At 37.7% G+C, this 22,750-nt stretch overlaps 1 protein-coding gene across 1 annotated transcript; it reads right to left on the bottom strand.

The window, feature by feature from the left end:
- Positions 1 to 13,781: 13,781 nt before the first annotated feature.
- On the bottom strand, positions 13,782 to 22,235 carry LOC131678321 (uncharacterized). The gene is made up of 6 exons (XM_058958383.1): positions 21,983 to 22,235; positions 21,716 to 21,818; positions 21,417 to 21,650; positions 15,033 to 15,282; positions 14,465 to 14,956; positions 13,782 to 14,400 (listed from the first exon to the last, which is right to left on the bottom strand). Exons 1-6 carry the CDS (start codon positions 22,144 to 22,146, stop codon positions 13,883 to 13,885), a joined length of 1,761 nt encoding a protein of 586 aa, XP_058814366.1. The 5' UTR covers positions 22,147 to 22,235; the 3' UTR covers positions 13,782 to 13,882.
- Positions 22,236 to 22,750: the final 515 nt, after the last annotated feature.

The following is a 22,750-nucleotide window of genomic DNA, read 5'->3' as shown; positions in this document are numbered from 1 at the left end:
TCCGGCAATCACATTATACAATAGGTACTTAAGCTTGAAAAGAAAAACGAACAGAAATCGAAAACAAAAAAAGCTTTTTCGCGCCGTTTGTTAAATCTTTATGAAAATCAATCAGCAGTACTGTATTCTACATATTCTACATAAGCTGATTGATTTTCATGAAGATCTAACAAACGGTGTGAAAAAGCTGCTTCTTTCATTTTCAATTTTTATCCGTTTCTCTGTTCAACCTTAATATGTATAACTATGAATGAGATGTGACACTTGATTATCTGAGAGGATGCTGGGTCATTAGGCCGAATGTCATTCGGCCGAAGGACACTAGCCCAAATGGTTATATAAAGCCTAGAAATCACTCTTCGATAGGAGCCGCGGACAAATAAGCATAAAATCTTCGGTTTTAATTTCTCAGCTCACAAGTTAGTATATTGTATCGACCAGCCAACATCAAGAGCTGCAGTTTTGATAAACAGAGCAATAAAATTTTCGCCAATAACTGATCGCATCTGTCTACTTCCCTGGCGATGCGGATACATAAGCACCACCTGAAATCGATGCTCTCATAAAGTACTGCAGAAGCATAAACAAGCCCTTTATCATTGGATGTGTTGCCAATACACATCACACAATATGGGGTAGCACGGATATAACGCACTCAAATAACGGAACAGATAAAGAGTTGGCACGCTTCTGACGAACCTAGACTGTCGGATCACAGACACAGTGTTCGCCATAGAAACCAATAAACTCACAGTGCAAAAACACAGGGAAATAAGGAAAACTAATATGTGTGTATACCGCTCACACCAGGAACAGTCGAAAAGAATGGGGAGTAAGGTCTGGATAATGCGGCAAACGACCTACAAAAGAGGAGCAACACCGCATCTAATGGCAGTTGTCCTCTTTTAACGAGGTCTGTATGTCGTGATGTTCTTTGGTGGAACGAAAATCTAGGATATTCTAATGAACATCCACTTTCCTGGGTCGGTTGCGAAAGACGAGAATTCGACAGGTCAGGGTTGTTATGGACTCCGTCCCTACAGAACTTGTGAAGCATCACAGAAACTGGCCTGTTGATTTTCACACCATCGCTAATTAAATGAGCTATCAACACCTACGAATTCTACAAATCCTTCGGCCCTTATAACATTCTTCCAATATTCCTACAAAAAATCGGTAGACAAAATTTTTCCGGTTCTACTAAACATCCACTTCCAGTCTATAAGCTGAAGAGAAGTTGCGGTAATATTTATTACAAAACAGGTAAAAAAGACTTGACACTACCCAAGGCCTTTAGACCTATTAATTTGACATCAACACTTCTGAAACTGATAGAAAAACGACTGGACCACCATATTCGAACGAAGCGCTTATCGAAATTTCCGCTAAACAAGTTCCAGTTTGCACATCAAAAGGAAGCTACGGAAATAGTCCTACATACCTTAGAGACACTTATTGAGAAAACCCTCGATTTCAAGAAAAATAGCAATTTGCGATAATACGTCCTAAATAAATTCCTAAGGCCCTGGCAAAACGGGGAGTAGAAATATCGATAGGGGGCTGGATTCTTGCAATGTTCAAGAGTCGAGAGATCACAGCAATGCTGGGAGACGCGAAAGCAACTATAACAGCCAATAGGGGCTGTCCCCACGGAGGACTGCTATCACCCCTGCTCTGGTCAAAAGTGGTGTACAATCTTCTCACTGATCTGACTGGGTTCCGAGATTCGAGATATGCAGATGATATTGTCCCAATTGTGAGGGGAAAACATGAATCTGTACTAAGCGGTCGGATTCAATTAGCCCTGAACTTTATCATGACCTGGTGTTTCAAAGATGGGCCCAACGTGAACCTTGCAGGTCATTGTACCGTTTTCCAATAGGAAAAAACTGAAGTTGGATCCCCCAACTCTCAGTGGAACTATAATTAAGTACGCAGAAGAAGCGAAACACCTAGGTGTTATCCTAAACAAAAAACTGAATTGGAGCTCGTACCTGACATACGCCGTCAATAAAGCAACAACAGCACTGTGAGTGTGCAGTAAAATCTTCGGGTAAACTTGGGGTCTGAAACCAACTTGTGGTCCTACACGAACACAACCAGACCACGAGTAACTTATTCCTGCATTGTATAGTGGCACACAGTTAAACAAAAGGCCGTCGAGACTAAACTAACTAAAGTTCAGAGTCTAGCCTGTATCTCTATCACAGGCGCTATGAAATCCACACCTACAATAGCTATGGAAGCCATGCTTCATCTACCTTCATTGCACAAACATGTTATGGGGGAGGCGAGACTTGGCTCTCGAGAGTGCTAAAGGGTAAACCACTATTTGATGGGGATTTAAATTGTCATCTGAGTATAATAAAGGAACTCAAACTATACCCTATCTTGACTATACAGTTCAAGATAAAAGGGAGGCTAAACCGAACTTCGATATCTCATATGTGGTCCATATATTGGGTCATCGGAAACCACCTTAAATAACACAAAATGTTTAAAATTATGAAAATTTACAAAGTATGCTCAAAAACACAATATCACCCACAACTTCTACTAAACAAAATGTTTTGCAACAAAAACACCTTGGATAATGCTTTTCTTATTACTTGAGGTTCACAACGAGAGACAGCGCTTTATGTCTATTAGAAACGGAGAAAAGGGGATTCCGCCAACCTACCCCAACCGCCAACTAGCCCCGGGCTCCCCTACCGTCTTTACGCATGGGCACACTGTGCTAAGGTCTGGGGCCCCAGGATTTTAGGGGGCCCCGCGCTTAGGATGAATTTCAAATTGTTCTATTGACGGGCAATTTGTAACATGTGTACCAAACAGAGGCAGCCACAAAAGATAACCTGAATAGTGATTGCACTGGCAAAGTTTCCCCTAACAACAAAAATCTTTGAATAACTGTTAATTCCATTGTTTCGAAGTATTCAATAAGAAATTGATTTGGTATTCACTGGAATACATAAATAATACTAAAATAAATAAATAAAATTAATGAGGTATTAAAGAATGTTTCTTCAATATCTGCTTAATACCTCAATTACAGGCATTGCATTTACCGCTCATATGATAATTTACTACTGCGACAATAAAAACTCACATTTTCACACGCAAAGTTATTGGCACTCACACAACTTCTCCGGATAAATAAAACTATCGTAGAATGAGCGAATGAGTTTATCACGGTATCCTTTTCGTGCTCGCTGCCTTGCTGTCGCTATTCCAAAACACGAAAAAACAAGTCAATTGTACTTCTTTGTCGCTTTTCTTTGAAATTATGTATATATTTTGACGCTTTTATTGATTTCTAAGAAATTAAAATATTATCGCCTTCTCCGGTGAGAAGGAAAAAATCAAATAAATTTTATCCGGAAAATTATTCTCACGCTATTTGTGGAGACGAAGAATTTTGCGACTCATTGGAAAAGTTGGACATCGGATAAGCTGCTTCTCGCGTGAGTGAGAGAGAATTACAATGCTGACTCAATGAAATATAATAATCAGTGGCGTAGCCAGAAATTTGGTTTGGGGAGGGTTTGATGGAAGTCGCAAATTATTCGAAAAATGCTAAAATTTAATATGAGTTTGATAAATTATTGAAAACTCAAAAATATAAGTAGTCTAACAGGGGCCCTATTCTCACAGTCACGTCACTTAGTGACTAGAAGAAAATTTCCCTCTAGTCACTAGGCGACGTGACTGTGAGAATAGGGCCCCAGATGTCATTCCAGTCCACAAACAAGAAGAATCAACATGGAACAGTTTTCAAACCTCTAGATTATTTTCTTGTATAATATATCAATGAAGTCAAAAATTGCAATCTTTTAAAGTGGGATAAATGATCGAAAAAAATTTCAACGTTCAAGATCACCTAATTTAATAATCCATGACTTTGAGGGTTTGAAAACTTCGGGAAGCTATCAACATAAAACAGCGCATGCTTTGATATAGAAATTCTAGTGATCAACTCTCAAAGAGGCAATTATGGAGAATTAATTCTTCAAAAATATTAAGAGACATGGTGCCTTCAGCAAAGTTTTCGACAATGTCATTTTAAACAATTTTGTTGAAAATATGAAGACTACATGAATGCAGCATATAGGGATTTAAATGGACTGGGCATGCTATATTTCGCCTTAGTGAAGAAAAATTTAGGTGAAAACAATTTTTTCTTCGCTACGGAGAAAATTATTTGAAACAATCATAGTGAGTTGAGAACACAAAACCTATAACTAAATTATGGATGGATGGAACTGAAACTTGCGTTTCGACTTCATCTCATCAGAATCCGAAAGTAACTTGGTGGGCGGACTAAGCTAGCGCCGAATTGGTGCTAGCTTCTAAAAATTGAATCATTCTTTGTGTTTTTGGGTAAACCGATAGTCCTTTTAATATCTGGGAATTATTTGTTTTAAATCAAGTTCTCTTAAATATTTTTTTGAAAGCTTGAAGGCAATGTGAATTTATTGTTTCATTGCAGCAGAAGAGATTTATTAAATACAGTAATTTCAGAATAGCTTGTTCCAAAGGTTTTCTACTACTATATTTCGATACTCTGAATATGTGGGATATTTATGTCTTTGACAAAGTTGTGTAGCGATTCTGCTGGGAAGAATCGATGAAACTTCCAATTTCATTCATCCTTGTGTTCGGACACCCGACTCACTCTGGGATGAACTCGATGAGGAGGTGATCAGCAGGCGATGATGATCCGATCCCTAACGCTCACGAATTCTATCCCATCCCACTGCTAGTCCCAAATACGGTTTCGTAAACCCTATCCTACCAACAGCGCTAATAGTGGTTCATGGCTCTCCATCGAGCTTTTCGCCCCACCATGCGATAGTGTCAACCACTGTCATTTGACGTACAATGGGATCCGATCGACAATAGCGGCTTGGAAGAAGCCGCTGCAAAGGATTTCTTTAGGTTCTTCATGAGTGAGCTGTGAGCGAGTCAACACCGGTTTATGTGCCTGGAATATAAGTCCGTTTTTTATTGAGTTTAGCTTTCCGCGTGTGCTACAAGTGTGTTTGATAAAACCAGAGGGTTTACCGGAATCAGCCCGTTGACCGCAGCAGTCGAGTCAGCCACTCGGAAATGAACGTGGGCAGAAGCCGTGGATAACCTCCAAGGAGTCGGCGGTGAACCACGAGTCAAAGGCAGCATCCATCACGACGAGTCCTGTACCGACGAGAGTGGTCGGAGGAGGTGAGTCTGATACCGGCTGCAATCCGAATCAGCGTCTTCTCCACGAGTGAGAAGAGCGATTGGATGTACCACACTAAGTGCTTATTGAGTGAATGTAAATTCATCGGCTTCTCTCCCTCCATTTTGTTGCAGACCTGCCCTAACCTCATAGCTCTACCAACACCACCAGCTGCAGTCAACGGGAGAGGAGCCCACGTGAGTCCCCGTACTTAAGGTAATTGTCCCTTTAAATACCACCACACCCAGTAAGGGTGCTCGGACCGGAAAATCTAGTTACAGTTGTTTGAAATAGCGCTCTCGAAAACCCTGCTGGAGACTTTAAGTCTCGACCTAAATTTGCTTGAAGTGTAAATTCTCCATAATCACCTCTAGGAGGATTAACAGCCAAAATTATTTTATCAGCAGATGAACAGTTTTACGTTTTGAAATTCTTAAATGTTACTTAACATCGAAATTTGGCAGTTTCGAATGAATGTGATCGTGACCGTTAAAAATGTATCGAGCATTAAGTTTACTTTTCTTCATTAGTCAACGTCACAACTTGCAAACGAGTACTAGTACCTAGCACACAAAATTTTAGTATGCCATTCATTGCATCCTGCTTAGAGGCTTTTCATATAGTTGATAATACAACAAAAATCAAATTCTCATAAAACCGATCCTGACCTGCTAGAGACAAACTGTAAACGTCATTTATCATCAACTTTCAACTAGTTTCTGAAATGTTATTCTTGTTGTTAACCATATTGAATTTTTGTCTAAACTTTATACAATCTAAAAAAATACATTTTCAGCAAATGTTGAAATGTATGCAAGTTTTCGGCAAACAAGCTTATGTTTTATATGCAATCAACCTATTCAAATTTAGATTCCCATTCGAAAAATTGTCTCTAATCCATATTTTGGAGCATCTTTCCAAAAATGAGCTCTTAATAATTCAGACAGTTATTTTATTTTACATTTATGTTTAATATGTTTATGTTTATTACCTTCACCAACAGGTCCCTTGGCCCCAATGGTGGTTGCTTAAATTAATTACATTTTAAAATTGCCAACATTTTCGCTTTTATCGCATTCCGCGTCCGGTTGAAGTCAAAGGCCGTCGCCACACTGTTAAAAATTCGCTGGAGTCCGGTAACAGCGCTCTGGCAACCGTAGTGGGTCTCCTGAACGGAACTCGCAGAAGAGAGTTATTACGTAGAGCTCGAACGCGGGCTTGAAGACGTCCGAGGATTGTAGGGCAATCCACTCTGGCAGAGAGTAAGTCCGGGACGAACAGGGCTCGAGAGCAGTCCCTCCGAATGCTGAGTTTTCATAGCTCGGCAGCTGAAATCTGTTTCTCCATGGGAGATGCCGAAGGGCGAAGCGTATGAACCTGCGTTGGACAGCCTCGATTCTGTCAATCCCGTTCTGGTAGTACGGATTCCAAACAGCAGCAAAATATTCTAACGTTGAGCGCACCAACGCGCAGTAAAGCGACAATAAACGTCCCTGAAGTTTTTCGCTATTCGGAAGATGAACCCAAGCTGTCGTGATGCCTTATCCACGATGTATGAAGGATGTGGTTTGAATGTTAGTGCCGAATCCATGATGACTCCGAGATCTTTGATGTGAGAGTGTCTTGGAATGCTCGAGCCGAAAAAATGGTAGTTAAACTGAGTCGGATGGCGTTTCCGCGTGAACGTAACGATTGAGTATTTGCTCGGGTTTATGACCATTCTGTTTAGATCAGACCACGTACAAAAGCTGTCCAGTTCCCTCTGAAGAAGCTCGGCATCGGTTTTATCCCGTATTTGTTGAAAATTTTTCATGTCGTCGGCGAAAGAAAGGTGGGGTCTTTGTAATGTGATATAGACGTCATTAAAGTAGAGGAGGAATATTACTGGACCGAGATGGCTTCCATGTGGTATGCCGGATGTAGCGAAGAATGGTGCAGATAGACAGTCCTTAATGCTGATTTGGAGTTGCCTTCCATCGAGGCAGGAACGAAACCAGCGTGGAAGTTGTCCATGAATGCCGAGTTTGTCCAACCAGCTTCGCTATTGCGATATCATGGTTGATTTTGTCGAAGGCCGCAGATAGATCCATGTAAATAGCATCGGTTTGCAATCCGTCAGCGAATCCATCCATTACATATGTTGTGAACAAGAGCAGGTTTGTCGTTGTCGATCGTTTAGGCATGAAACCGTGTTGGTCATCTGCAATGTAGTGTTTGTAGTGAAAGAAAATAGGATCTAACACAACCAGCTCGAACAGTTTTGATACGGCACTTAAACACGAGATTCCCTGATAATTGTCAATGTTCGATTTGTTTCCTTTTCTATGAGCTGGAAACATGTGCGCTGCTTTTCAGCAGGAAGGGAATGCACCAGTAGTGAGTGATAGCTCGAAGACTCGCCGAAGTGGTTCAAGAAGCCCGCTGATGCACTTTTTGACAAAAATCGAGGGAACACCATCTGAACCCTTGGAACAAGATGCTTTCAGTTTGGCATTTGCTACAAGAATGGCAGCATTATCGACACAAATTCGGTTGATGGTTCGTCCTAGAGAAGAAGTTAAATTGGCGGCAACAGCGACTTGTTGTTGTGGCAGGCGCTCGTTGGAAACACGCTTGAAAATTTTTCGGAGAACAGTTGGCAAATTTCCTTAGTGTCGGTGCCTAAAACTCCATTAAACGACATACAAGATGGTAAACCGGATTCTTTTCGTGGTCGAGTTGAAAGTAGTGATTTCGTAATGCAAGTGTCTTATGCTTCGAGAATTTTTTAAATGCAGCTCGTTTGGCAGATTTTAAACGTCTAAGGACGGTTGATTGCCAGGGAGGGTGTTCATCGGTACTAATGGTTCATTTTGGCACATGGTGGTCAATAAGGTAGTTAAGAATACTAGAAAACGTCATCGCATTGAAGTAATTTGACAACTATGGGATTTAGGCTAAAAGATAAGTTATAAGATCCCTTTCCCACAATTTTCCAAAAGTTCTCATGACGCTTTAAACACGGTTCTCAATGTAGTGATCAGAGAATATTTTTCCAAAAATATTTTGTGGAATATTAAATTAAATTCGTCAGTGTCAATTAATTTTTTTCAATCCAATTAATTTTGGTTTGGGGGGGAGGGGTTAACCCCCAAACCCCCCCCCCCCTCCTGGCTACGCCACTGTAATAATCAATGTCAAGTTTTGGTATGATACCAGAAAATAGTATGCACGGGTTTTTCTGCTGGTCGGGATCTCATCACTGTTCAGTATGCTTGTTAATTTTTTATGTAAATTTTGTTTAATTTTGTATACATGAACGTTGTAATTTGTTCAAATGGGTTATATTAATTTTGTTGAATATTAGTGTATAGATAGCACAGGGTTAAATAGGCTCCATTTCTCCAATTACTGTTAAAATAGATGCAATGATCATGCAACCCGGTGACAGCTACCAGCAGTAGTGCGGATTCGATTTTTTGTTTATATCGTACAAAGAGACAGATAGTGATGGACCACTGCATCGACCAGACGCCCCAATTAGGGTAACCAACCTAATTTGGACCCCTACATATTTTGGACTCTGTTAATGTATTTGCCTCCTACACTGCCAAGTTTCTCTGCATTTGTTTGGGTTGATGCAGCAATTACATTCCTAGGGTTGTCTATTAAGTTTCAATATCATTAGTTCATCTCTAATTCCCTGGGCTTGGGTGATGAGCCTAATGGGCGCGTACTCTTGCTTGGTCGATAAGAGTGGGAGATCCGAGCGAGTGCTGGTTCATTGACCTCTGAATCTCATGACTAATAATCATTCGATCGAGTGTTTTGGCGGGCGGCTGATATGAATGTTTCTACTTTCAAATGGGGGAACATGCTGGTTCGGTTGTTCGGGGACTCATTTGATCTTGAGCATAGTGATCGAGTCATTCGATTCGGATCGATGGACTGTCATCTATAAGAGATGATCAGACTGAAGGTGGGTGTTTTTATCTCTTAAATCGCTCTGTCGCTCTGGCTCGTGAAGATGGCGAGTAATACTCGTTTATAACGAATCGGATTCGCTGTTTTCAGAAACAGAGATGACAATCTCTTATGGATGGAGCCTTCTCTTAAACATACTGTTCAGCCACTAGTTAATGCTCAACTAGATCAACTTAATAAACTGAAACACGTAGTTTTTTTAAGAAATCCAATCCACGTGAACCACATCACCAAACACCTAAAAGTAGTTTAGATGCATGTAATATCTATTTCTGTGTTATCTATTATCTTATCTATTCTATTATCTATTAATATCTGTTTCTTTATCCCTCTCGCAGGAGGATTGACGGTATTGTAAACATCATCAGGCCACAATAGACTAAATAGAATTATCTAAATATAAGGACCCTTTGCTCTTTTTGGTTTCTATTTGCACCAAGTGCTACTACTAGAGGTTAATTAGTTCTTATGTCAATAATCCACCAATCATTATGACGCAAGATTTTATTTATATAAGAAGCCCGCTTCAAGATGTTGATTACAATACGCCTCGATAGTGGTGTATCGAGGAGGCCGGGAGGGCTGATAGGAGCCTTTTTTCTGTTCTTTATCTTTCTTCTATTCACCCGCTCGTAAACAACAATCAACTAGTAACAAATAGATAATTGAGAAAGGATGTGCTATGTGTGGTGGTTGGGTATTCAAGTATTAGTAGTGTTTGAAGTACTAATGTATGTCTTTCATGTTATGATCATAACTTTAGCTGTATCTTGTACCTGTTTTATCTATTGCGTCTCTCATATATTGTCTTTTATCTCTTCTTTTCGAATCCTATACTGCCATTCTACTCTCGCCTTCAGCTGGGTCAGCAAAGATGGTGATAGCCAACATCTTAACACTCACACATTCTCAAACGCGGTCTCAAGCGGGAACCTACAAAAATGCCCTCGCGCGCGATTACGAATCGGTCACGTCCGGAGGTCTACCCTTGATCCCAGAAGCCTGGGTCCATGCCTTCAACTGGACCAATTGGGCAAATACGCTCATACCTATTCGGCGGCACGTCTCATGGCGACATAACCGGGAAGCTTATCGATATAAGGGATCCTGCCAGAATTCTGGCCGCGCACCGAAAATTTAATATCAGACTCACGGTTCGCGCGACCATTCAGGAACACACAACACACGCAAATATGTTAGAAAATCACGTTAGCGTACAAACGTTAGAACCCCTCGCGATTTTCTAAACAACCTACGCCCACCAACTCGCAAACATGATTATACCCCGGTGATAAGGTTAACGTCTCAGCGCTCATAAACTTACCAACGCGATCTCAAGCGTTAATCTACAAACTCCCGCGTTCGCGCCATCATGAATCGGAATCGTCCGGAAGTTGTTAATTTAAAAAAAAAATAAATAAAATTGAAGAATTAAAAAAAAATTGCTCCCATATCCACTAGACAAAACGTTCCATGGTGACATGACCGGGAACTCTAGTGATATGGGATAACTCACTCCCTGTCAGAATGTGATCCGTACACCAAACTAAATATCAGAATGACGGTCCGCGAATATATGAATGGCCGCAGGGTTTCAAAATCGAATTTATACACGCGAAGTCACATACACGCGAGCACACGCGACAAACACGTCAACATACGAACGCTTAAGCCCTTCGCGATCATCTACGCACACCTATGCCCGCTATCGCGCAAACTTGATAACACTCCGGTAATTATGTGAACGTTTTAGTACTTACGAAGTTACGAACGCGAATCCGCAAACGCGCGCGATCATGAATCGGTCACGTCCGGAAATCTTTAGCCTTCATTCTAGTAATTTAGGTCCATACATTCAGTTGGACCAATCAAAAAAATAAAGCTCATATCCACTAGACCACACGCTCTACGGCGACATCGCCGGGAACTCGTGATATGGAAGATCTCACTTTCATTTAGCATCTGAGCCGTACACCAAATATAAAGTATTAGATTCACGGTCCGCGCACGATTATCCAAAGAACACACGCGAATATGCGAAATGCACACGGTTATAAAATAGATTTTATATACGCGAGGTTACATACACGCTAGCACACGCGACATACAAACGCACACGCGATCGAACACATTAACGTACAAATGCTCGAACCCTTCGCGATGATACATGCGATCGCGAGTCCCTACGTCCGCACATACCTGAACCGTACAATGAATATCACATTCAGAATCACGGCCCGCCACAATTGGCCTAATGCAGTGTTTTATTGGGCGACATTGCCTGTCTCGTCTGCAAATTGTAGTATGTGATTCTGACGGGGAGCCCTTCCGAGAACCTAGCTCTACAGCTCCAGTAGGACAACTCTCGAAAAAAAAATATCATTAGTTCATCTCTAATTGTTTAAAATTAAACAGAATCCACAGTTTTCAAAAATATCACCGAAAACGTTCCATTTTTCAACGATAGCCAAGATGAACCGGTGGAAATTGTACATTTTCAAATTGGATTTAAATGTACAATTATAATATTTTTTATCGATTTAATTAGTTTGTGTGATTTGGTATTATGCATGTTACGTGTTTGAAAAGGTTTCTTCGTAATGTTTTATCTAAAAAATCTTAAATAGATGGTGTCCACAATATGTCTTAAAAAATTGATATCAACTTATTTTGGACACCCCTCGATTTTCTTTCTTGACAGCTATTTGTTTATCGAGTTAGAATAATAAAAAAGTGAAAAATTTCGTAACAGTAGGTCGCCTGCTCTTTTTGGTCAAATTATTCAAAAATGTTCAAACCAATGCATGTCGAAAATCAAACGATTGAGGAACATTTCATTAAAGACCATAATACGACCAAAGAGAAGACTTCTGAAATCCATGTTGAAGAACATTTGTAATTCGAATTTGTTGAATTCGACGAGCTATATGTTAACAAATTTAAGAGACATATCACAGCTAAAAAATTATAATAAGAGTGTGTTTGCTGAATTCCTAGAATCGCCTGAAACACACACGAACAGGAACATCACGATTCAAGCGACGTAGTCCTGCTGTTTTAACATTGCGCCGAACAGTTGAATACCACAAGGCGAAAACTGAAGAAAAAAGAAAAGTAAAGGAAGAGAAACAAAGAAAAACTGAGCTTAGAAAGAATAACAAGAAACCACCTCGTAAACAAAAGAATTAAAAATTAATATTTAGTACAAGAAGATTCCTGACGAACTTTGAACCTTGATTTATCATCCACATCATCCACATCCACGAAATATATTATTGTTAACTCTATTGCATAACATTTAATGCTGCTTTGTTAAGTCTGCAGTAACCTAATTGTACCAAAAGTTTTTCTATTTCTCAAAATGATAGAACTAAAAAAATACTTCATGCAGTCAGCCTTCTATATAAAGATTAATGTACCATTTTTGATTGGCAGTCACTGATTTGCTTATGTTCTTCTTTCATGCATTAAATATACTGCAAAGAGAACGAGTCAGTAGATCAGTTTAGTAGAAAAAACTTCACTGTTTCCAAAATATATTCAGTCACATTCAGTGTGTCCAAAATATGCTTGGAACACTGTCCAAATTAGTGTGGAAGGGTCCGAAATGTGAAAAATTCATACTGTGAAGAAAAGTCATTTTCGAGTTTATGTCAATGTATAAAACATCCATTGACAGTTTTCTTTCAAGAACAGTAATTTTGGAGCCGACTTGTGCATGTATTGCATTAAAAACATAGGCAAGCAAATATTTTTTGAAGTTCACGTAATTTCACTTCCTGTAGGGGTCCAAAATTGATTGGTTACCCTAGTTGTTTTTTCCGGGACAGTTTCCCGTTACAATAACCAGTGCTATAAAGTATACGTATGCGACGGTGAAAATGCCGACCTGTGGTTTGGGTACTCGTGTGTGTGTGTGATGCTGGTTCGTCGAAGTGGGACAGCTAACCGTAAAGAAGCGTTCTCGCGTTCCCGGCTAAAACCCAAGGAACCGAACACCAACCGTTCTCACTGTGGATGATCAGTCGAATGAGCCAAGTTCCTCCTCAGTTGATTGCCTGCTCGAGAATGAAGCTTGGCTGACATAGGTTCTCCCTGGGAAGTGTATTGCGGTGACTTCCGGGATCGCTTGCGGAGAGTAAACGATCCGGTGATTTATCTCCAACGTCGCTAGGGAGGTTCCAACAAAGGAGCTTCGCTTACCTCCTTAGCTAAAAGCCAAGAACTGTTGCCGTAGCAGCCAACGAAAACTGCTGGTAACAGCGGCCATTGGGATCCCTACCGGTCGGAAGCGGCAAGAAATCGCGAGAACATTCCGGCCACCAGAAGCATCCAGCAAAGGTCGCAGAACGTAACGAGGAGTTGGTATATTGAATATTTTTTTGTTTTTTTCGCCGCCGGGCAAATAAACAAGAACCCAATTAGTGGAAAAACCTTACAATGCCAATCGAAAAAAATGATTCTACTATATGGTCGGTGTTAAGTCAGACCGGACTAAGATGTATACTTATACCATTAAAATTCCTCTGAAGTGTACCGGAATGTTCATAAATTGAATCAAGGATGAGATAAGACAGAAATTATTTCAAAAAGTAGTTCATTTTAAGTGGGTTGTTTTATTCAGCTTAGCCATACCTACCTACTATTTCAGTCAGTAATAAATTCTATTTGTACAAGTATATTTAAAGTATGTGCAGTATATTAATTCGAATGTTTTTTGCAATCCGCATATGGTGGCGGTGGTGTTTCTCGTGCAACTACAGCACCGCTTACTGACGCCACTGTATTCCCTACTGGAACCACCTCATAGATTGCAGTAGATGGATCAGGTTCCCTGGGCTCATCGATGCCGTAATAATTGTTCCATACAGACAGTGCTGAAGACTGCCTGCTATCTTCGCAACTGTCCAGCATTCGTTCCCGTTCCTGGTTTTCCAGGTTTTGGCGCGCCGATTCCCAAATAAAACTGGAACTTGTCGGTGCGGCGGGAGATGCACTAGCAGGATAGTGCTCACTACGTATACGGATCGGAGGTACATAACGGTTCTGTAGGTTAGCGATTTGGGAATTGTTGCGAACAAAGCGAGGTTGCCTTTTTGAAAATAGGTTCACTAGAAACTGACGGGTGTTTTCGTGATTTCTGTAGATTTGTGATTGCTCTCGTTGTGATAGGTTTCTACCGTTAAAGTTATCCGATGGGGAATCATTCAGTCGAGAATCTGTGGAATAAGAGAATAACTATCAAGACTAAGAACTGTACTAAAATTCTAAATAGTGACCTACGTTCAAATATGTTTCTCTTTCTGAACTCTCTTCTAAGTTCTTGTAGAGTTTTGGTTTTTGGACTCGTAGCATTATCTCTGGATCTACGACACTTTTGTGCTAAATAAATCAACGAGTAGGTGGCGAACGATCCGAACAAAGCACCAATAAATACTCCACAGAGTAGCAATGTAGTAGCTAGTCTGTTGTTGTAAATAGTGTTGTTTGACCTATCGGATTTATTTTCTGTCTTTGCTTCCGTGTAAGCGTGATATAACTCACTGAAGCGCTTTTGACACTCAATGAAATTCTCGCATGTCTTGCGATTGTTTGGATCCATCGCCTCATTGTACGCGCATGTCTTCTCCTTCAACGAAGTCCAATAATTAGTAGTAGTTGCGTCTCCCCAAACCTTTTCGATCACAATTTCTTCGCGATTATTTTTGTTTTCGCTATAACCGGGATCTAGTTCCATTTTCTCAAATTTTGACTTCGACTTGTAAGGGTTGATAACTGAAATTGTATATGTATATGTATGATACTTTAGTAAATTATTGATCATTTATTTCATAGTTGATAGTAATCTTACAGCAATTTTCGATCTGAATAGAGGCTACCCGTTTCTTCATCCAGCTGATCGTACTACGAACTGAAGAGCTATCGCATTGCCATCGATTTTCGTGCAGATCGATGCTGCGGAGTTTCTTGAGATGTATGAAGGGTTCCTTGGAGAGCGTGATCATTAGATTATTTGACAGGTCCATCGTTCGAAGGCTTGGTAGGTAGAGGAACAAACTCTCGTACAGTTGTGGTATTTTGCAATCACTCATGTGGAGGTACTGCGGATAGAAATACGATAGAAATGATTAGTGGGGAGCAAAAAATTAATAGTTTTTTAGGTAGAGCAGAATGGGGTCAACTAGGTAGGGGAGACTGAGGAGACTTGATCCCCTTTTTTATTTTTCAATCCTACTCCGTGGAATGATACAAAAACTATGTATTTTTTGTAGTTTTATATTGTTTCTAGGGTTGACTGATAATCATAAAAAATTACATGGAAATATTAAACTGGACATGAGCTATGAGCATTTTTGGAAAACAACAAAAAACTGGAAAATTCTTTGATTAGTGGAGACTCGATCCCTAATTTGGGGACACTTGATTATTTTTTGAAAACTTTTTGTTTAAAAGAGCATGTAATAAGCTAATAAGCCTATTTTTACCCTTTTTCTATTATCATCCTACCCATCTGAAGCCTTTGGTTAGAGCAGCGTCTGCCATCTTTGCTCAACGCATTGGCTCAAATGGTGTTGCGATAATTGGGGTACTCGATTAGAGTTTTTGCTGCGCTCAAACAGAAGGTTTTCACTATTCTCAAGACAATTTTGCTATTATATCGGCTCTTAATAAGAGGCGAATGACCTTAAGGCTTTAACCTCTATAATCGAAATAAAAAATGGCTCATAATAACAAAGCAAAGAAGCTGAAATAATAAAATTAATAATGAAATAATGTGGTACCCTCCCTAATAGGACAAAAATAGGTACCTAACCCCATTCAATGTTATAAATGTATTGTGGTATTGATTAAATTGTTGTGATTACATATTACTATTTTTGTTACTACATATTACACATCTCCCACAAGATTTTTTTTATGAATTCCCCAAATCTCTGTGCAGTGTCGTTATTATGGTTGAGAAACGTCAAATGTGGGATGCATGGTTTCTACGTATACTGTAGTAAACAATTACAGTTAAGTTTCTGTACGATGAAGCGTTCATTTTTGACAGTATGTTTTGTTATTTTATGGCAACAATGACTTCATGTGTTCTGGTGTGAATTTGATTATTTTCAGTGGTGTGTATGAAGCATGGCGAAGGGGATCAAATCTCCACAAATTTGAAGGGATCAAGTGAACCCATAGCATCTATTTCAGCAAACTTTAGTACAAGTATAGTTGAACAAAAAAGATCAGCTTAATCATAACGTATTCATATAATTGACATTCTCCTGCAATTCTGTATGCAAAAATATAGTATGTAGTGGGTGACTTTATCAATTGTATAAAAGTTTGAAAATTTATAAAATAAATCTTCTTCAGTTCTTCCGAGATTTTTTTCTTTGAATCGGTAAAAATTCGGTAACACATGTCCAATTTAATTTTTTGTGTTAAAGAAACTTATGTTTAGATAAAACTGCGAAACTTTCTAGTATATTCGATTAATGTATTTTGATCCGCCTTCGAGTTACAATGATGGGATCAAGTCTCCCCGGGGATCAAGTCTCCTCAGTCTCCCCTAATGAGACCATAGAAACGGGTCATCGCTGTATTATAAATTTAAACTACGTTGTTAGTTAAGTTGGTTTACACACGAGGGTGACTGAAGTTATTGGCATAGAATTAATACCTTGTATATTAGAATATTGAACATGTGATGTCATTTTGACGTTTCAAAGTGATCCCAATCGATTGGGTGGGACAAGATGCTGCGTCGAATTTGGTTTGTATAGATGTTAGCAGGCTTGATCTACGTCATTGCAGAACATCAATTTATTATTTTTATTGCTGCCTTTTGCATAAGTACACACCAAAAAAATATGAATTTTATCGTTGACGTAATTGCAAGCATGACATAATTTAGTAAACCGTAATTCACGAAATGACGAAATATAACCGCACTCGGTTTAATTTTACATGAAACATATACTTTACATGCGCAATGACATAAAATTACACGCACTGCCATTTAGAACAAACGCCATATGTGGCGTAAAATTACTTGATTTGCGAAATTCAAGGTCATGTAAAATTAAAATGAAACGTTAAAGTAAGTCATTTTTGATGCTCGTATATGTTATGGTTAGGAGACGTAAATTTACACGATTTTTTCTAGGTGTGTATACAATATCAGATAATAGTACAATCCCTGGTAATATGTAATTCACTCAATCTGCAAAAATATTTCGGCAAAACTTTTGTAAATGTTAGCAACAGAAAAAATAAAGTTTATGTTCTAAATATTTATAAAAGAGGAAGTCTTAGTACTTTATAATATATTTCAACAATGCCACATTACGTCTATTTACTGTTTTGTTCACTAGCGATACCATATCAGATATTGTTTGTTTAACATTCGAACCATTAACATGGTCATCAACATATACAATGTCACTTATGGTTACAGTACTGGATATTGTTTCCCTATATACCACTATATACCATTCAATTCGTCGTTACTATTGGGGATATTGTAGAACTATTGTTATACTGTCTGTATAAAATCTATGTTCATATTGTATGGACATTGCAAAAGCAACACCTGTAATGGTTACTATATCCCATAACACATGTTTATTGTTCAGGCTATATTAGATGGTTGTTAAATAATGTAACAATAAACTAGTGAATGTGTATGTGTAATACAGTCTGTATTATTATATAAACATGTACTACTTGATGCTTTCTTCATGGTAGTTTCAATCATATGCGATATGGTATGTTCATATTCTCCTATGGTCATGGTTAATCATTACACAACTAAAAATTATCGGTGCTAGCTAATTCTGATTTGCCCAGCTCAAGATGAGGATGGGGATGAGCTCAGAAGATAATATAATGAAAATTGTGTTCTTTGCTCTATAGCGGAAATAGCTCAATTGGATAAAGCGGCAGTACCACTGATGTCAACAATCAACTCGACACTTTCCAGATGGCAGGTAATCGAATTTTAAATATCGGTTGAAACTATATTGCGTGCGTTAAAAATGTGATAAACTATGCGCAAAATACCAACATTGTAAGGTTTTTCACTTTAGTCTATCCTTTTAACAGCGTCGATAAAGTAGTTTCTGCACGCTTCTACAAAATTGATCATTTTGTTTTCACAATAAGTGTTATTGTTGCATCTATGGTTAACATGGTCAGTATAATAACAAAAACACACTATAACTATTTCCAATATTGTTTGTCAAAATCCTACCATAGATTTGTACGTTTTTATTTGTATAGTACTTCGCTAGAGAACTACAGTCAAAACCCGTTTTTATCATTACCCCCATTTTGTCATTGCCCCCATTTTGTCAAGCAAAGTGTTTTGTCATTGCCTCCATTTTGTCAAGCAAAGTTACACCAAAGGGGCTGATAAAAACGGGTCTTCGATGTATATTTGAACTATACGATAAGAAGTAGGAACTCGAAACTAAGCGACTATTTGTGGTAATGTGCGTGTATATTGTACATTCCATGAAAAAATGTTCGAAAAGATCGTCGTTTTTTATTGTAACATAACGTAACGCCATATTCCACAAATGGTTATCGAACTGAAAACAATACCCCAAATGACAGAAACAATTTGCTGTATGGTGTGTTTATTGTCGAATCACAATATGACAAATTGTGGAAAAACAATAATACAAATTATCCACTTATTGTTTTCATTTATGCGGGTATGCTATAAACAAGTATGAAGTTTTCTTAGACAATTATGAAATATGATTGAATCGATCTTATCTCTAGTAACATTTGAGGTTTGAGGTCTGAAATTTGTAATTTGGAGTTTGAAATGAAAATTGTGCAATCGTGATAATCCCATTCAATGAAAATCAGTGAAAATGTTGGCTTGAAATAATTTTGACTTTGAAACTAATTCAAAATCGAAACTGATTTAAGATTTAGCAAACAAGTTGGAACATGTTCCGTGCTGGGTTCCGACCCCCAAACCGCGGCGAGACTCAGTCCTGCTATGTCAAATTCGAAATTTCATTATACATGGAAGACATAGTTATCAATAAACACAACTTTTTTATTCAATCCTATCGTTGAATCTAGTTGTGCCTTCAACCGACATGTGTTACCTATGAGAATCGGATTAAGAATACTATTGGAAACATTGAAGCAAAGGAATTCCACGAAGATCCGTCCGAAAATCTTTAAAATCGTGACCGACCATCTTAGATTCCAATGAAACTTTACACGTTTCACCGTCATGCAAGACTAAATATTTTCCACAGGTAATAAGATTATTTTGACTCAAGAGCAACTTTTCAAAAGGGCGTAAACGTTTCTACGTGTACGAAAACCAAAATTTTTTTGTTCGATTACTGTATTTTATACAGCAAAACTATCTGAGAACAAGTTACAGGGAATGAATACTTCTGTCCGAAAAAAATATACACTGAAAAAAATGTTGTGTCATTTTTCAAAAAAACAAAAATTTATGATAAAAATTTAAATTGCGAAAAAACCCATTTTTTTTTTAATTTTTTTAATTTTGTTACCAAAAACCTAAAGAAAAAAGAAACATTTTGAATGTGATTGCATGATGGAGAAAAAATCGATAAAAAAGTTTTCCTAACAATAACTTCGTACATGTTTTTAAATTTCATACTAATAGACATACAAAATTGTAATTCTATTACAGAATATAATTCTAAGCACCATTTAAAATCAAAATGCATTTAACAAAAATCTTCCAAAATGCGATAGTTTTCGAGATATTTGAAATTTTGCTCCTTCAAAAACAATTATATCATGTAATTATGCTCTTTTTAAAAGTTATTCATTGTGAATTCATGTGAAACATTTTAAAGTTACATGAAAACAACCAACATATGATTCAGCTATATAGTTTAAACAGACCCTATGGTTGAAATATATTTTGGTTGCTTTCATGTAACTTTCAAATGGTTTACAATATCGCCTTGATGTCAAAGAGAAAGTTGCACGAAAGTTTACGGGCCTTTTGAAAAACCTATTAATGTTGATGGAGAAATGCGACTAACTTATGAAAAGGTCGTAATAAAACAAAATAATTGTGTTGTTAATACAAAAGTTAAAATATCTCGAGAACTACTACATTTTAGAAAATTTTTGTTAAGAGCATTTGGATTTAAAATGGTGTTTAGAATCATATTCAAAAAGAAAATTGTATTTTTGACTGCAAATAATAAAAATTATAAAAAAATGTCAAAAGTTGTTGTTAGGAAAACTTTTTTATTGAAAGCTTCTCCAGGATCCAAATACACTAAAAAAGTTGCTTTTACGTCTTTAAAACGATAAACATTAAATTTTTGACATTTTTTGATGGGGTAACGCGAATAACTTTTAAAAAGAGCATAATTACACGAATTAATTGTTTTTGAAGTTGCAAAATTTCAAATATCTCGAAAACTATCGCATTTTGGAAGATTGTTGTTAAATGCATTTTGATTTTAAATGGTGCTTAGAATTATATTCTGTAATAAAATTACAATTTTGTATGTCAATTAGTATGAAATTTAAAAACATGTACGAAGTTATTGTTAGAAAAACTTTTTTACCGATTTTTTCTCCATCAGGCAATCACATTCAAAATGTTTCTTTTCTCTTTAGGTTTTTGGTAACAAAATATGAAAAATTTAAAAAAATGGGTTTTTTCGCAATTTAAATTTTTATCATAAATTTTTGTTTTTTTGAAAAATGACACAATATTTTTTTCAGTGTATATTTTTTTCGGACAGAAGTATTCATTCCCTGTAACTTGTTCTCAGATAGTTTTGCTGTATAAAATACAGTAATCGAACAAAAAAATTTGAAATTCATACACGTAGAAACGTTTACGCCCTTTTGAAAAATTACTCTTGTATCAAAATATTCCAATTGCCAGAGAATATCATGGAGATTCATACAGCGAACACACCTGCAAAGTTTCGTTCGAATCGACGATGGTCATATTTTGCGGTCGGCCGGTTTCTCATGGAATTCCTCAGCACTCAACCAGTGTTTCATATAAGGAACCACTTAGCTAGGCGTGAGCTACCGCATCTTTAATCATTACAAATCGTTACTTAATCGATCACCTTGGGCGTGAGGCAGAAAAGTTTGATTGTATTCGTTAAAGTCCGAGTAGTTTAGTAGTATTGGAACTTTACTACTACATCAATTTGTATGTGCATTGAAATAATATAGAATTAAATGAAATAAATGAAATTACCATGATTGATGAGCTTCTCAAAAGAGGTCGATTTTCCAGATAGATGAAATTGTTGTTCGATAAGTTGAGATCGATCAGTTTATCGTTGTTTTCGAACAGATCTTCATGCAGCTTCTCCAGACGGTTATGTGAAAGATCAAGAACTTCTAGATTTTGCAGGCCGGAAAAGGCGTGCAATGAAAGTGTTTGAATCGAGTTATCCGATAGGAACAATTTCACCAAGTTGTTGTAATTCTGCGAAAAATATAAACGCTAGTTTTATGAGTATGTCATTTATATCCATATTATAGACCGTATACCATCAAACTGTCATCCTCCACAGACGATATCTTGTTGATACTTAAATCCAAAATTTCCACACTAGTTGGAACATCGGTGTATGTGTTGATAAGATTCTCGTGGCTGAAAATAAAAAGTTGCATCGTTTGATTTGTAAATTGATAGATATTGATAAGAACTATAGTTTCGACAGGAAATCCGAGTTATAACATTTGTGGATTGAAGCGACACTAGAGTAACTTGCTGAATTGTTTGGAAGTAGACTGTATTTGTTGCTAGAATCATACCTGCAATCAGCACGTTTAAGTCCTTCGACCATATCACAGGTGCACATTTTTGGACACACCTCAACATGTCCATCGCGATTCGTTATGACACTTCCTTGTATAACTAACATATAACTACCTAAAATTACACTAATCACTACGATTTTCGAAAACATGTCTTTCATTATCAAAGAGTAGTCGTTTAATTTAATTTATCGAACGTTTGTCTACACCAAAATCACATTTCGCTTATATGCTAAACAAGTGTTTCTTCAGCAAGTGCTAATTTTCAAATGGTTATTTTTGTCCATCGATAGAGAATTCGCCGAAGCATACTGAATTCTACCTTATCTTCAAAATATGCGAATGTGTGTATCATTAGGATCGGATAAGATAGCAAAAGTGAGTAGAGTGTGTTCTACCATGCAATGGAATGAAATAGTATACCTGCTGATAACAACACCGACGGCCTACAGCAAGGCTCAATACTTGGCCATACAAAGGAAAGCAGTGACGGTTGCAATTGCATTATCTACCTGTGGTCGTAGGTACTGCCAATGAGTAATCGCCTTTAGTGTCAACAAATAAGAGTTCTGTTTGAACAATCTCGCTCATTCATAAATGACGTATTAGAGTATACCGTAAACCGGGGTGACTTTGATCATCGGGGTGACTTTGATCACTCGAAACTTTTTTCGTAGATCGCTTATTAAACCAGAATAGTCCATCGAATCATTTTAAATTGAAAAGATTTTTACTCTAAACTTATAAAATACTGATTTGTTATAC

Source organism: Topomyia yanbarensis, chromosome 2, assembly GCF_030247195.1.
Source record: "Topomyia yanbarensis strain Yona2022 chromosome 2, ASM3024719v1, whole genome shotgun sequence".
Lineage (NCBI taxonomy): Eukaryota > Metazoa > Arthropoda > Insecta > Diptera > Culicidae > Topomyia > Topomyia yanbarensis.
The sequence above is the reverse complement of the archived record's forward strand: the minus strand, read 5'-3'. Positions and strand labels throughout refer to the sequence as shown.